Source organism: Atheta coriaria, unplaced genomic scaffold (genome assembly GCF_025399875.1).
Source record: "Atheta coriaria isolate IRGN ID8LTWV9N9 unplaced genomic scaffold, Caltech_Dcor_3.1 hic_scaffold_6_pilon, whole genome shotgun sequence".
NCBI classification, from domain to species: domain Eukaryota; kingdom Metazoa; phylum Arthropoda; class Insecta; order Coleoptera; family Staphylinidae; genus Dalotia; species Dalotia coriaria.
Window position 1 is genome coordinate 10,351,894 of NW_027045448.1, and position 15,055 is coordinate 10,366,948.

Genomic DNA, 15,055 nt, shown 5'->3' on the forward strand with positions numbered 1-15,055 from the left:
GTCAGGATCAACCTTTAACATATTTTTCGCGCGGAATACAAAATATAAGATTGAATAAAAAATCTTTTTGGTCAGGTTTAGCTTTATAGATAGTACTTGAGGTTTAGTTCACGGATTTGAATATATATTTTAATTTTCTTTTAGAATTTTTTGTGCATGCTAGAACAATTGCACAAGCTGAATGTATAATTGGAACATTGGAGGCAAACACCACACCGCGCTGGTCCGTCAGGAAGAATGAAGTCGCAGCACTCGGGGCTTAATGTTCCAATTTTGGATAATAAAGTAGTTGAGTTCTGGCGCGTTTAGCTCCACTTAACTCTAAAAGGGCGTAACTGAATAGCCTTGTAATACTAAATATATCAGCCCGAGCGCCACCATTGCGGCCGAATTGCCAATTCGGCGGAATGTTGCGGAAGCGCGTCGAGAAAATTCTCGAGAACGTTGTAAGGAAATACTTTTATTTTGTTTTTACGCCAACATACAGAAACCCAAAACCCTCCGTGTTTCTTTGAGCCAAGGTACAAATATGCTCTGCATATATTAGTCTGACCTCAAACGAAAAAAGAAAAGAAAAAACAAATAACGGACAAAATTGGACGAAAAGAAGGAAATGTACGCTTGTTCTAACTAAGAATATTATGTGAATTTTGTCTTTAACGTGAGTGAGAAATTTGAACAATTGCGCATTGTTTGGTAGATGTTTGCAGAGCAATTTATCAATAATTGGCAACAATATTTCTGGAATGTGTTGCGGACACTTCCATGCAATCAGTACACAATGAACAGGAGGACGATTTAATTAACAGGACATGAGATGTGTGTAATAGCGACAGAGAGACGATTAGTTCCCAGTCATTACACATCAGCCGGCGTGACCCGTGAGCCAACGTCCGAGGTCTAAAGTTCGCCACATTCTCCTAGGTTAGTAGGATAATGCGGCCGCTCATCAATTTCGCCATAATGCCGTCGTTCTGACCAACCCCCTGGTTGCGCTGGTCCGGGTTGCGGCGTTTACCGCATTCTCGCGCATCGAACCAATAATCCCTGTCCGGCGGTGAACATTTCTATGCTCACCGTGCATTTTCAACACGTCGGTTGGCGAGAACAGGGTGGAAAAACATGCGCTATGCGAATAATTCCAATTCCTCGAATGAGACCTGAATTTTCAGGAAAAATGTTCTTGCACGAAATCGGGAATCAAGATGTCTGATTCCAACTTATCGCTTCACATAAATCAAGGATGACGGCAAAGGACAAACAACAACATTGTGGCGGCGTCCTATCTTGATACGAATTCTACATTTTGGGCGACAAAATGAGAAAATGTATCTTTCTTGTAATTCAACTCATTTCGCTCTTGCTAGTGTCCCCAAAGTAGGGAAATAAATGAGGTTTTCATTTCGAAACTCCCACAACACAACCTCTACTTTTTGTTGTCGTAATGGTTGTAAAAACATGAAGCATTAAGTTGTAAAAGCTGTTAGCATTAACATTAAAAATTTAAACTTCACTAAGCCATTATAGCTAACACCTACTGCGCAAACAAGAATAAAACTGCTAGACGGTAATTAGCGTTAAACGTACAGACTAACTTCATTGCAGTCAAGTCAGCGCGGTGACTCATTGAACGTTTTAATTGTCCTGTCTGTCGAATTAAGCTGAAAGCGGATGCACGAAACGCGGGCTTATCAACAAAGCCGGCCGTCCGGAAAGGTATGATCGAATTAACGCAACCAACATCGAAAATGCTCGATGCGTTTCACGCAAATGGCGTGTTTGTCGTGCTGCACGTGCTCAAAGAATTACAAGCGCATTTGCCTACAAACGATAACACTGGTAGCGATTAATTACTAATCAATTAATGCGATTTCAGCAACAACAAAGTAGATCCGGTCATCCAAATAGTGCTGACAACTGATGGCTGACCACCAGCTTGTTGTTTATCTATCAAAACCATTCAGGGTACGGGCCCGCTTGACGTGAAACAGTGAAATAACAGAAAGTAAAAACTAACTAAAACCGCGATTGTCAATTGCATTCTAGAGTACTGTTCACCACACTTACCTTTTGTGCGTCCTGTCCCTTTTGACCAGTGCTTCGTTTGACTGAAACAATACACCCGAAAAGGCACCGCACAAAGGACGAGTGTATGGAGTGCAAAAATACCCGACAAAATAGAAATAGTGCAAACTCAATTTGACCTTTTCAACCCAATAAAATGAAAGACAAAACTTGTCATTCGCAACAAAGAATCTGAACGCAATGTGGTGAATGAAAGCGAAACACTGAGGCGCACATACTTCGACTGGCAAAAAGGACTGTGTTCAGGGAGCAAATTACGCAATTTGCTGAAAAGAAAAGTTTTCCTAACGCGCTTACTTCTTTTCTTTTGCAAGTGTCTAGTATACGGTTACAGTGCAAATCTTGACCTCAAACTCTTTGTCTTAGAACGCGAACTTGTATCCTTTTTTCGGTTTTAATTTAGACCAAGGGGAAACAACGAAACACAGTAAACTAATCAATGCGTTAATTAATGAAAGTTATAATACATGTTATTTAATTGCGGTTAATTGATAATTCCAATACACGGTATTTACCGTATCAAATCAATTCTCGCAAAACAAAGCTTTAATTTAGCTGAATTTCTGCCATCCTGGATCAGTGAATTCGTATGTTATTTAATTTGAAAATGGAAACGCGCCATGCGTGAAATTAATAATAGACCTTTTGAGCGGAAATGCTTTTAAGCTTTCGGGTAATTGTTTTTATGAAGCGTGCTCCTTTTTATATGCATACAGAGGCGAATGGCAATTAAACAATTTTTTATATGGAAGAGTCGATTCTAAGCGTGCCAGATATTTTTGAACAGTTATACAGAGATTTTTTCCCATCACACTGCCAACTTTTTATTTCTGCCGCTACACCTACACGAACAATGTGTTTGAGTGCACGGGTGTGTGTTAGGGACGTGCGGAATAGGATTTTCCAGGATGGTGCACCTGGTTTTTGAAACTACGTCCACTGGCTGGTCGTCAATCATGCTTCTGGACTATTAAATGCTCGACGTAGAAGTTCCTTCGATAAATCAAACGAGTTCGTAATAAGCTCAAAATTCTATTCGTGCTTCTTTTGTGTCTGCTATCTATCCTTTGCATGCTGTTCCTTCTAAATTTACATCACCACATCGGAACAATAAAACACGCTGGTAATTCTCAGAGTAACTCATGTACATGTTTATTGTTTTTGTTTTTAATACGCGACAAAAATCATAAATTTGTGGTTAAAGCTGACGCATCCTAGGCATGACCAGCGTTTATTTGAAATTCATGAGCGCACACAATGCAAAATAGAAGGACATTATACGCTCCGCACATTATCATGGTTTTATTTTTGTGAAATTTAGCATAAAAATCACATTTAATCCCTCATATCTTTTTTAATTCGGTATGAATATTAAATATGCCACGCTCGAAACAAATTCAAAAATAAAAAATGGGATGAATGACTATAGGTGTATTAATGCGAAAAGCAGCAATATTCGGATTCACACTCGCTACAACGAGTAACGAATTTTCTTTTTCGCTCTTTTCGGCGAGCATTTTCCTCGCCAGTGCATGTGAATTCATTCTGATTTTCGGTCTTTATATAAAAATTAAACTACCCTTCGCCGTGCATTACTTTTGCTTCAGTTTCCTTTGGGCCATGCGTTCTGCAATACACAGACGGTTACTTTTCTGTTCGTATTTTTTCGCCAACTTCATAATGGGAACGTGGGCGCCAGCCGTACACTAAATTGAAATTTGGTACATGAATAAAATTTTAAACGCGAAATTTTCCAGTCGACGCCGCTGAATGCGAGAATAATGTCGGTTGATTTATTTTTGTGCGGGCGAAACCTTAGCGAATCGCGCGACTGTGCAACTGAGAAGAGGCCTAATAAAAGGGGTGAAATATATAAAATTTTTCATCCGGCATATGACAATGTTCCATTAGTGCGACGAGAATCGCTTCGCATGCAAAGTGCAAATAAAAGTGTACCAATTTATCAGCGGCTGGCGTTAGTATTGTGTGCGATGGCGCTACCAACTAGCAACCAGCAACCATCTAACAACCTAAGCCGCGCAAACGGCAACACTTATAAATATTGCAGAACGCGCACTGCTTGCCACCGTCGACGCTAATTACGCGCTTAATCTACTGCGTATTTATTTCTAAATTCGTTAGGAACGCGCAAAGTTGTTGGTTTTATGTAGATGAAAATTGTTTCAAAAACACGTCGCGTCTATTTGTATTTTTACCAAAAAAAAATGACGTAGTAAAAATTTTGTTAAGAGTGTGGGAGGTAATAATTTACCGCACGGAATTCAATGATCAATCCTCTTAATAAACCAGCCAAAACTAGTCAAAAATAAATTTGCCCTTTCAAGATTATAAACTGATTAACAAATTACCAAAATAATTTTAGTGCATTTAGGTGCATGCATATTAATTAAACGGTGATTTTTGTTTCAGATTTGCCCGAGGGCAGCATCAGTCAACTAGAAGTCGTTGGCTCAAAGACGGCCGCCGTGGAGGCCGAGAGTTTGGCGGGCAGCCAAGTGCATTCGCTGACGCTGTCCAACAATCGTTTGCAACACGTGGCCGAAAGAGCCTTCAGGTAATTCAATATTGCTTCGAGGTCGCCGATCGACCCGTAATACATACCAAACATCCACCAAACACCCATGCCAAAAACCGCAGGTTCCGACCTGATTCATTAAATTTGTTATCATATTACACTCACCTCTAGTTTACACGATAATTCCCAAACAATGTCAAACAGATGTCCCCTGCATAATACATGAATGTATTCATCATATCATTTATATTCTCTTTTAAAGGTAGGTAAAGTTTTAATGCCTTTGTAGTCAAACAAATTATAGCGTCCGCATTAAAACATTTTGTGCCTTTATTAAGCGAAAGATTTGGCCTGATATAAATTCCGAACAATGTTATAGGCACTCCAGCATGGAGTAACACGATGTAAGGTTATTAAAGCATCCTTTGTTATAGTTTTAATGTATTACTAAAATCTACATTAACTAAAATTTCCAGTCACATATTCATCCTGTCCCCGGCAAGCGCACTCGTGCCACTGCCGACCCGCGTGCATTTACATTCACATCTTGTTACATATGTTACGTTCTAACATAAACCACGGATATTAACGTAAAGGACAAAAGCCATTTGGGAGCCATTGAGTATTTAATTAATTAATCCATGTATGTGTGTACGATAATCTGATTTAAAACCCATTATTCAATTATCATTATTGCGGCGCACAATGTGACATCAGTACGGGCGGCGTCTGAAAATATTATTAGAGATGACTTCCCGGAAGGGCCCTCAGAACTATTTTAGTTATGACTTGTGGATGATATACTTACATACGAGTGGCGAATTTCAAATGGATGCAATGGACATGTTAATGTAATATCAAATAGATACTGACATATCTGTGTGTTCTGAAGTGTTGTTTGCGATTGAAAACATTGCAAAGTTTGTTTGCGCAGCACTTACGTAAACTTGTTTGTTTCAGCTCCATGACGAAAACGCTAACTTCATTAGACTTGAGCTACAATCAACTCGATGGTTTGCCCTTTCTTGCGCTGAAGGAAGTGAGAAACATTCAATGGCTGAACCTGCACGGGTAATTAAATTATCTGATTTACATTCCTAACATTCATTCTTTAATTAATTGTCATAACGGTAGAAAATTATTGTTTTATTTGTTCGAATTATAATTTCGTTTCTTTAGTCCTCCGAGTACCTATTTATTTATTTATTGTGTTATTCGTTTAATTATTGCAGAGTGTAGCTAACATGAGTAATTAATGAGCTCACGTTCTGTTGAAAATTCCTAATCTCAAGGTGCGGTGTTCGAGTATGTTTCAATCTATTTTTCAGTTTTGTCGAAAGTGGCACCAGCGAACAAATGAGCTTGCATAAGGAAGGCGGAACACGCTCCAAAAGTTAACTGGATGTCGGTTTAATATGAATTCGTAATGGTTATCGATTCCGTTCGTTGTTACGTTATGAATAATTAATCACCAAAATGAATACCTTTACTTTATACGATGGTAGGGCTTTGGCCATTATCCGGCACACGCGTTTGTTTATTAATTTGGCCCCAAAAAGTACAGGAACAGGCGTCGGTAGCACAGCGCAATCATTCGCGACACTGCAGCCCTGCAGCCCTCGTTTGGGTTTTAGGAGCAACACGCGGTTTGCATACAAAAGTATGATTATGTCCCTTTTTATTAGCGTTATTAAAGTGGAAAAACCACCACTGAATGAATAACTAATTGATGATAAAGCGCTGAGCTTTTGTTTTTAATCCTATTTCAAAAATGTATTACATTTTGGTATTGATTTTTGGTTGAGCATTGAAAATACAATTTGATTCTGCAATATCTTATATTCCTTAATTTACATAACCCCTTTTATAGTCGTAATATCATTTTCCCGGTTCAGTAATGAACTCTTGTGTTTCAGGAACCAAATCCAATCGATTGTGGGCGACTGGTCTCATATGAAGACAACGCTCTCCAATCTTTTCCTCGGAGAGAATGACATCAGCGAATTGCCACCCGAAGCCGGCAACGGCGGCGGTGGAGGCGAGCACCTATCGAAATCGCATCACGGCCTCCGTCAATTCAAGTCGCTCATTTGGCTGAACGTCGACGGCAATCGAATATCGAAGGTCCACAAGCATTCGCTGCCCGCCAGCCTGCAGACCGTCAGTCTGTCGCATAATCTGATCGAAAACTTCCCGGTTGAGATCATTGCCGGCTCGTCGCACTTGCAGTGGCTCTATTTGCGCGGCAATCACATAAAAACGCTACCCGATCACACCTTTGTACGAAAACTGTGGTTGGAGAAAATTGATTTGGGCGAGAACTACTTGAAAAGCCTGCCAAAACTGCCGTTCAACAACTCGATTTACATACGAGACTTGAATTTGGCTTTCAATGATATTAAAACGATCGGCAGCGAAAGTTTCGCCGGATTACAATGCGGACGGATAATCTTTTCGCACAACCAGCTCGAGGGCGCCGAACGCGACGCATTCGCTGGCATCGAGAGCTCATTAGAATACTTAGATCTCGACCACAATAACTTCGTACATGTACCGCACGCGCTAAGCCATTTAAGGACTTTAAAATACTTGTATTTATCCTCTAATTCCCTTGCCGAAATCCCCGAAACGGCATTCGAGGGTTTCTGCGACAGCCTGCGAGCCGTCAGTTTTAGTGGCAATCATTTAACCCGTGTGCCGATGGACGCGCTGCAGAACTGCTCGAAAATATCGCACTTCAACATCGCCTACAACGAAATTTACGAGATTAACGAGTATGATTTTACAAACTGGGGCCAAAACATTCGCAGCCTAATACTTGGCAACAATCACATCACCAGTCTGAAGCCGCAAATATTTGCGGAACTCAATCAATTAAAAGAACTCAGCTTGAGTTTCAATCCGCTGAGGCACATTGATGTAGAAGCCTTCTACGGGCTAGAAAATCTCGAAAGTTTGGAGATGTCGTTTGGCATAGATATAGATGAATTACCTTATGAAATATTCAGACCACTTAGCAATCTGCAGTGGCTCTCGATTGACAACAATAACTTCTACTCCCTGCCGGAGGACGCCTTCGATTATCTGCCCGAACTCAAATACATCAATCTTGAGTCGAATAAGCTCAATACGATTCCTGAAAAGTTGTTCAAGTCTAAGATACATTCTAACTTGAAGGACGCGCGTTTTTCCAACAACGAAATTTCCACGCTTCATTCGAATACGTTCAACGCACTTACGAGCTTGGAGACTATCTTGCTGGCGACGAATCGCATTAAGGGCATTCAGAAGAATTGCTTTAACGACTTGCCCAATTTGCAAAAATTGATTCTTGCAGATAACCTGATTTCACGAATTAGCACTCACGCGTTCGCGAATTTGCCAAATTTGCATAAACTCGAATTAGAGAACAATCTTCTCTCAGCGTTTTCGTTTAAGATGTTCGCAAACATTTCGACGCCGCTGCATTTGAATCTGAGTCGAAATCAGATATCTACGTGCGAGGCTGATAACATGATCCTGAACATCGAAATATTGGATTTGAAGTATAACAACTTTGTCGCGATCCCAAAGTGCTTAGAAAACGTGTCGCTGTTGCGAAAGCTGTATATTGACTACAACATGATATCTGTGCTCGAACAGAACACGTTCATGCACTTAACGTCGCTGGAAGAACTGGGGCTACAGCAGAACAACATCCTCAACGTCAATCGGCGAGCCTTTTTTGGCTTGCAAAACTTACAAACGCTTGATATGTCGAAGAACCTAATCACCCAACTGCACATTAATCAATTCTCTAACATGCCGAAACTACGCATACTAAATTTGAGCAGCAACAACATAAATTACCTCCCAAAGGACTTATTCAGCAATACTATCTTAGAAATGCTAGATTTGAGTTTCAACTCGTTTGCCGTCATACCTAGTTTGAGTCTCTCCGAAGTTGGCACAACTCTACGCTACCTTTCTATGCGCTCGAATAACATCGAGCACATTGACAGCACTACCTTTCCGGCCATGCCCTACCTACAGTTCCTTGATCTTAGTACGAACAAACTAACCATTCTTCCTGATAACGTCTTCACTAGTCTTGGTATGTTGCAAAAGCTGGATTTGAGTGCAAATCAAATTCGGGCCAACTTTAAGGAATTGTTTCACTACGCGCAAAGTCTGAAAGAACTTAATCTTGCTAGCTCCGGAATCATTGCGACGCCTAGTCTCCCACTTCCGAACCTACTTTACCTCAATCTGTCACGCAACAACATCGAGATCATCAACAGGAACACAGTGCAAGACTTGGTAAAGCTGAAACATCTCGACCTCAGTAACAACCATGTCACGCAGATTCCGGCACATCTCTGGATGCACCTGCCGTTGCTCAAAACTTTGGATCTATCCAACAACCCCATTAAGGTAGGTACATGCGCGACCGTGTTCAGGAACTTTTCCGAACGCATTACTTTATTCAGTTTGCCATCGCCGTTGGCGGAAGCATCCTGTTAAATCTTGCAAGTGAACTTTCCTTTATTTATTTTTTACGTGGGTTTATGAGCCGGTTATAAATTTACAAGCGGTCCTCGGCAATTCTCGATCACGATAAAGTGCGAATTGATGTTTTTCCGGCTTTATTTTATGAGCACCTTTTTATGTAAAGTTTTATATACTCATACCACGCACACTTAACATTAGAAAAATGATCTGTTTGGTTTCAGTCATTTACAAACATGACGTGGTTGACCGATACAAACTTGTTATTTCTAAAGTTTTAGTTGAAATGTATAGCTTTGTATGCTATACATTTAGTGCCAGGCAGTATAAAGTATTAATAACACTTTTAAAATTTCAGGAATTAATAGCGGATCATTTTCAAGGGTTGAAAAACTTGCAAAACTTGAACATCCAAGGATTGAAGAAGTTGCAGAAATTCGAGGCAAAGTCGCTGACACAAATAAAGTTGCTGCACACATTAGCGTTGCAGACGTGGCCGAAAATAGAAAATTTCAAGACGCAGCTGTGCTCGCTCCTAGCAAACTTGAATCAATTGCGGATATTAAAATTGCATATCAACGATCCAGTCTTGGACGATCAACTTTTATGCATTTCGAATAAGAAAATAAGACAGCTTGAGATAACAGGCAAGATGCTCAAAAGCGTCGACAGAGAAGCTTTTCAGAAATTCTCAAAAAATCCAGATTTAGTGCTTCGAATTACGGGGACTGACATCGAGGAGTTGCCTCCAGGATTATTTTCAAATATGTACAAAACCTCCTACCTGAACATAGACCTCCGAAACAATATGCTTTCGTTTCTTAGTCCTGAAATTTTCTATGGCAATGTAACCACGTGGAAAAACGTAGGAACGACTTTAATTTCCGGTAAGTAATATTTAAAACATTTTTGTTAACTGATGTATGTTAGGAAGATTATTAATTTAGTTAAATGACCTGTTTGCAGGAGGTTTAACTATTTCGGAAAACCCATTCAGATGCGGTTGCCACTTGGCATGGCTGGGCCATTGGCTGAGAAGATGGATGCGCGAGAGTCTGCAATCACATAACGCCCCAGCCGAAACGTCGATGCGGCTGAACGATCTCGTCAGAGAAGCCACTTGCACTGATTCTACGACGGGTGTTAAGCTGCCCATCGTGCAGCTGCCACCCGAAGACATGAGCTGCCATGCCAGTGCATTGAGCACTGCGCCAAATTCAAACAAAACATCTGTGATCTTCTATTTAATGTGTTTTATAATATTTAATTTTATCAATCGTTAATTGCCATTTTATTCAATTTTACTTAATAATAAACAAATCTTCCTATCGTGCGTAGATCACTATATATAGTTTCATCACCGTAGGTCAATTCATTTGAAAAGAACGCCATTAGTAAGAGAAACTGTACAGTATTGAAAATCCCATTTTGTTACGAAATATTTGTATAAAATAATAAGAGAGAAAAAAAACGAAAATAAATAATGGATATCTTGTAAATATATAAATTAATATAAAATGTAAATAATAATAAAATGATACATATCATGACCGTTAGAGTTAGAGTAATTTCTATATTTGAATTGCTCAATGAGTAACATGAAAAGATGTGAGTCAATCAAATGTGCACACAGATTATTTCTGATTAATCATAGGTAAATGAATTTTTTGTATATTGAAATATAATGCTGTTAAAACCAGTTTTTAATATAAGTAAACAGTCGTTTTTGTTTTTGACCAATTAGATTTTTTTGGAACTTATTAATTTTTGAAAATATTAACTGAATTTAATAAATTTTAATGATATTTCTACCACGCTGTAATTGTGATTTTGTTTTCTTCTTGTTTTCAGCAGGCTTCTCAATCTATTGAATCCGGCGCTCTGCTCGACCGCCTACTGCTTCGATTGCATCAACTATTGCTTCTGGTCCGTCCTGACGACTACGTGTCATCCCCGGATGCTCAAGCAACTTAACAATTTTCTAGGCTCCATGGTAACCTCTATTATGCTATACTAGTGTGCTAGTTATGCTGAATTTTCAAGTGCTACCCAGGTTTAGCTTAGATATATGAATCTATGTTTGTGTTTGTAAGTAAACAATTTTTTTGTTGAGCGCATCGCAATAGTAAAACCGCGTGACCGCGTGCAGTCGTACGCAGTTCCATTCCGGTAACCGAATGAGACGCGTGGGTTTTGTTTCTGCAGATCATAAATCGATATAAAATCGATTTATATTCAATACACAATCGACGACTAATATTTACTAGAATTTACTGGAAATTTGCCAGCGAATGTGCGCGTTGTCGTCCGCCGTCGGTGATAATTTTTTGCGCGTGAATTAATAGTGCACTCATGTTGGTCTGCATGAGCATGGCGTGCGTGTCCGTCGGTTATGATCCAGAAAAATAACATGGATTTGTATTTAAGACGAATAAATACACAACGTATGTATGTGCCCGGAGAAGAAGTTTGCGAATTGAAGGATCCTGCAGTTTGTAATATCCCAGTAATTATGCAGTTGCGAAATTATAGCAAGCCTTTCATGGGTTTTAAAAGTGGCCGATGTTTTTCTTTTAAAAAATGTATGTATTTGTCAATGTTGTCAATAAAACAAAATAATAGTATTATAATCATATTCCTTTTTGGTATCATCTTTGCCGTTCTCAGCGTTTTACACATTCAATATAGATATATTTTATGCCTTTAGAGTGAATACAGTAGGTGTAATGTTGTTGTTTTAAAAGTCGAACAAAAGAGAACTATATATAGAAGAAACAAATAACAACGATAAAAGCGCTCGGTGGTCGAGTGGAGACGTGCACCTGCTGGCATGCTAGTAGGCGCGGATCGAATCTCGGGTATAGAAGGCATTTTTCTCAAATATAAAAATATCAGGTGTAATTTGGGTTGCATATATGAATTGCAACGAAATATAAGAGAAATTGAAATACAAGTGAAGGCAATAAGGGAAGTAAGAAAGTAAATGGAGAAACGAGAACAAGGAAAAGGAGAATAAGAACTAGAAGAGCAGAGAGGAGAGAAGAAAGGAAGAGAACAGAGTAGAGAAGAGGAGGAGATAGAAGAAAGGGAACAGGGGAGGATCAGATTTTTAAATTTTTTGGCACGTGTCGTTATAAGACAGTCTACGGTCGATCGCCCACTGCTTCGATGCGTCCATTGCTCCCGGCCCATCCTACAGCTACGATGTCTCTGCGCTTCATCCCCGAAATTATCAGGCATATCAACAATTTTTATGGTGGGGGATCACCCCCAGAGAGAGGGAACTCCTTATAAGGACAATCCTTATGAGGCCTTGTTTAAATATTTCTAAGTTTTAAGTCGCCTCAGGGGAGGTGACACTCAAAAATATTCTTACAAGTTCTGACCTGTAGCTGAAATGAAAGAAGGAGTACACAAATCATACAGGTTAGGTTAACAATTTGTATAGAGGGGATCATCCCCCTGAGAGAGGGAACTGTAATCATAGAAGGGGTATACACAAATCAAAGAAGTCAATATATCTTACTGTTTCTTTATTAACAATAGAATACAAGTTAATATTTTACAAGTCAACCAAATACGTGCCGCCATGTTGAAACATGACTTACGATCTGCATAGCCACGCACATGTAATTAACAAATAGTTCATTTTCTACGTTATTGAAAATGAAAACAAATATACAGAGTGTTACCAAAGGAAAATTTAAAGTGCAAACAATAAACACTATAAATCTTGCTCGTTTTCACTAGACAATCAAGGTAACTAATATACAGGCTGTTACAAAAAGAAAACAACGTCATTTTAGAATATACGTCAACGACAAAGTTTTAAACACTACAAATATAGCTATTTTTTCGTGACATAACGGAAAATTAATATACAGGGTGTTAACAAAAGAAAATCTACAATGTAAAAAGGAAAATGGCTTCAAAGCAATAAAGATTGGCAACTTTTTTGCTGAACAAGAAAAATTTGCATACAGGGTGTTGTCAAAAGAAAATCTTCGATTTATAAAGAAAATCACCACAAAACAATAAAGATTGCTCATTTTTCGCTGAGCATAAAGGAAAATTTATTTACAGGGTGATGCAAAAAAAGAAAACAAAAATTCAAGTTCCATTACCTGTTTCCACCTGGATATCCAGGAGAGGTGATACTTGCGGGCATAATAAATAATACAATTATTATTAATTAAAATTACTACTTTTAAAGAAATACTAAATCATGATCTTCTAAACCCAGACACTAGCAAACACGTGAAGCCGATTACAAACAGAAATAAGATACAAAAGCAATAATCAGGCACGATAAACGGTACCTAACGGAAGCGAAAGGGTAGCCGGCGGATCACGACAATATTGCACTACTTGCATTACATTCTGGATTAAATGCGACCATTTTCAAAGCTTCTACTAATTTGACTGATCGTGTTTCCTTATCGGGTGATGACTCCACATTTGACTGTTTAATTAGTCGAATAATAACAGAATATAATATTTATGTTACGCATTTACTTACGTTTTCGTAGGTAGAATACTCCACAAAAGACACAAATGGTGGTGGTAATTCAAATTATTAATTAAATGAATACATAAAACTAAACCACTAGGAATTCTTAACCGACGGGAGATATTCGCCGGCCGACGGCAAACACGTGTGTATCTTGTAAAACCACGCAATTCTGGGTTCCACGCGCGATATCTCAATAACTATACACCGCACTCGTCGGGCACTTCTAAATCTTACCTTTGTTGACCGATTTTAATTCAACTACTGACTCAAAATCACAAGAAACGCGATTAGTCGCCACGAAAACCGCCGATCAAGTGAACGCGTCTTTACCACGCGGCAGCACACGATCGACTAAGTAAAAAATAGAACATACGCTGAGCGAGCCGGACGCGCCGCAACGCGATAACAAAAAGTTGTTTATGCATAAACACCAATAAAGATCAAGAGTGGTAACTATAAACAATTCATGTTGTGGATGTAGTCCAATGCAATGAAAAGATTGTATATTGTGAACGTACTCTCTTATTGGATTCTCATAAAAGTTATTAAGGTTAAGAAGAGTAAAAAGTTAAGAAGATGATAACGAAATTTAATACTTACTATCTTATGAAAAAATGGTCCTTCTACGATGTCGGACTCAGGTGCAAAATCCCTAAAACAAGTAAAAATTAGTCCATCGAAGCATAAATATGCAATTTTAAGGGTCACTTTGTAAGACATTTATATCTTCTCATTGTATCGAAATATGTTTTTAGCGATATCTTCTAAACTAATAGAGATAGAGAGGATCGAATGGCATATCCTTAACCTACGAAAATTTCTCTTTAAGATACACTAGTTAAATTCGAGCTACAGTCAATTTTAAAAAATAGGGTATAAGAAAAAATCATGCAAAGAGGGGGGTCTTCTCATTGTATCGAAATATGTTTTTAGCGATATCTTCTAAACTAATAGAGATAGAGAGGATCGAATGGCATATCCTTAACCTACGAAAATTTCTCTTTAAGATACACTAGTTAAATTCGAGCTACAGTCAATTTTAAAAAATAGGGTATAAGAAAAAATCATGCAAAGAGGGGGGTCTTCTCATTGTATCGAAATATGTTTTTAGCGATATCTTCTAAACTAATAGAGATAGAGAGGATCGAATGGCATATCCTTAACCTACGAAAATTTCTCTTTAAGATACACTAGTTAAATTCGAGCTACAGTCAATTTTAAAAATAGGGTATAAGAAAAAATCATGCAAAGAGGGGGGTCTTCTCATTGTATCGAAATATGTTTTTAGCGATATCTTCTAAACTAATAGAGATAAAGAGGATCGAATGGCATATCCTTAACCTACGAAAATTTCTCTTTAAGATAGACTAGTTTAATTAGAGCTACAGTCAATTTTAAAAAATAGGGTTTAAAAAAATTATGCAAAGAGGGGG

At 38.6% G+C, this 15,055-nt stretch overlaps 1 protein-coding gene across 5 annotated transcripts in view; it reads left to right on the forward strand.

Moving 5' to 3' along the window:
* Positions 1-10,854, forward strand: part of LOC135794826 (chaoptin-like) — a 122,575-nt gene extending 111,721 nt beyond the window's left edge. For all 5 annotated transcript variants that reach the window (XM_065306264.1, XM_065306262.1, XM_065306261.1 and 2 more), the window contains 5 exons: positions 4,516-4,660; positions 5,582-5,692; positions 6,538-9,034; positions 9,468-9,996; positions 10,076-10,854. In XM_065306264.1, the coding sequence (XP_065162336.1) occupies positions 4,516-4,660; positions 5,582-5,692; positions 6,538-9,034; positions 9,468-9,996; positions 10,076-10,392 (3,599 nt within the window). In that variant the 3' untranslated portion in view covers positions 10,393-10,854. The remainder of the gene's footprint in view (positions 1-4,515; positions 4,661-5,581; positions 5,693-6,537; positions 9,035-9,467; positions 9,997-10,075) is intronic.
* The last annotated feature ends 4,201 nt before the right edge of the window (positions 10,855-15,055 follow it).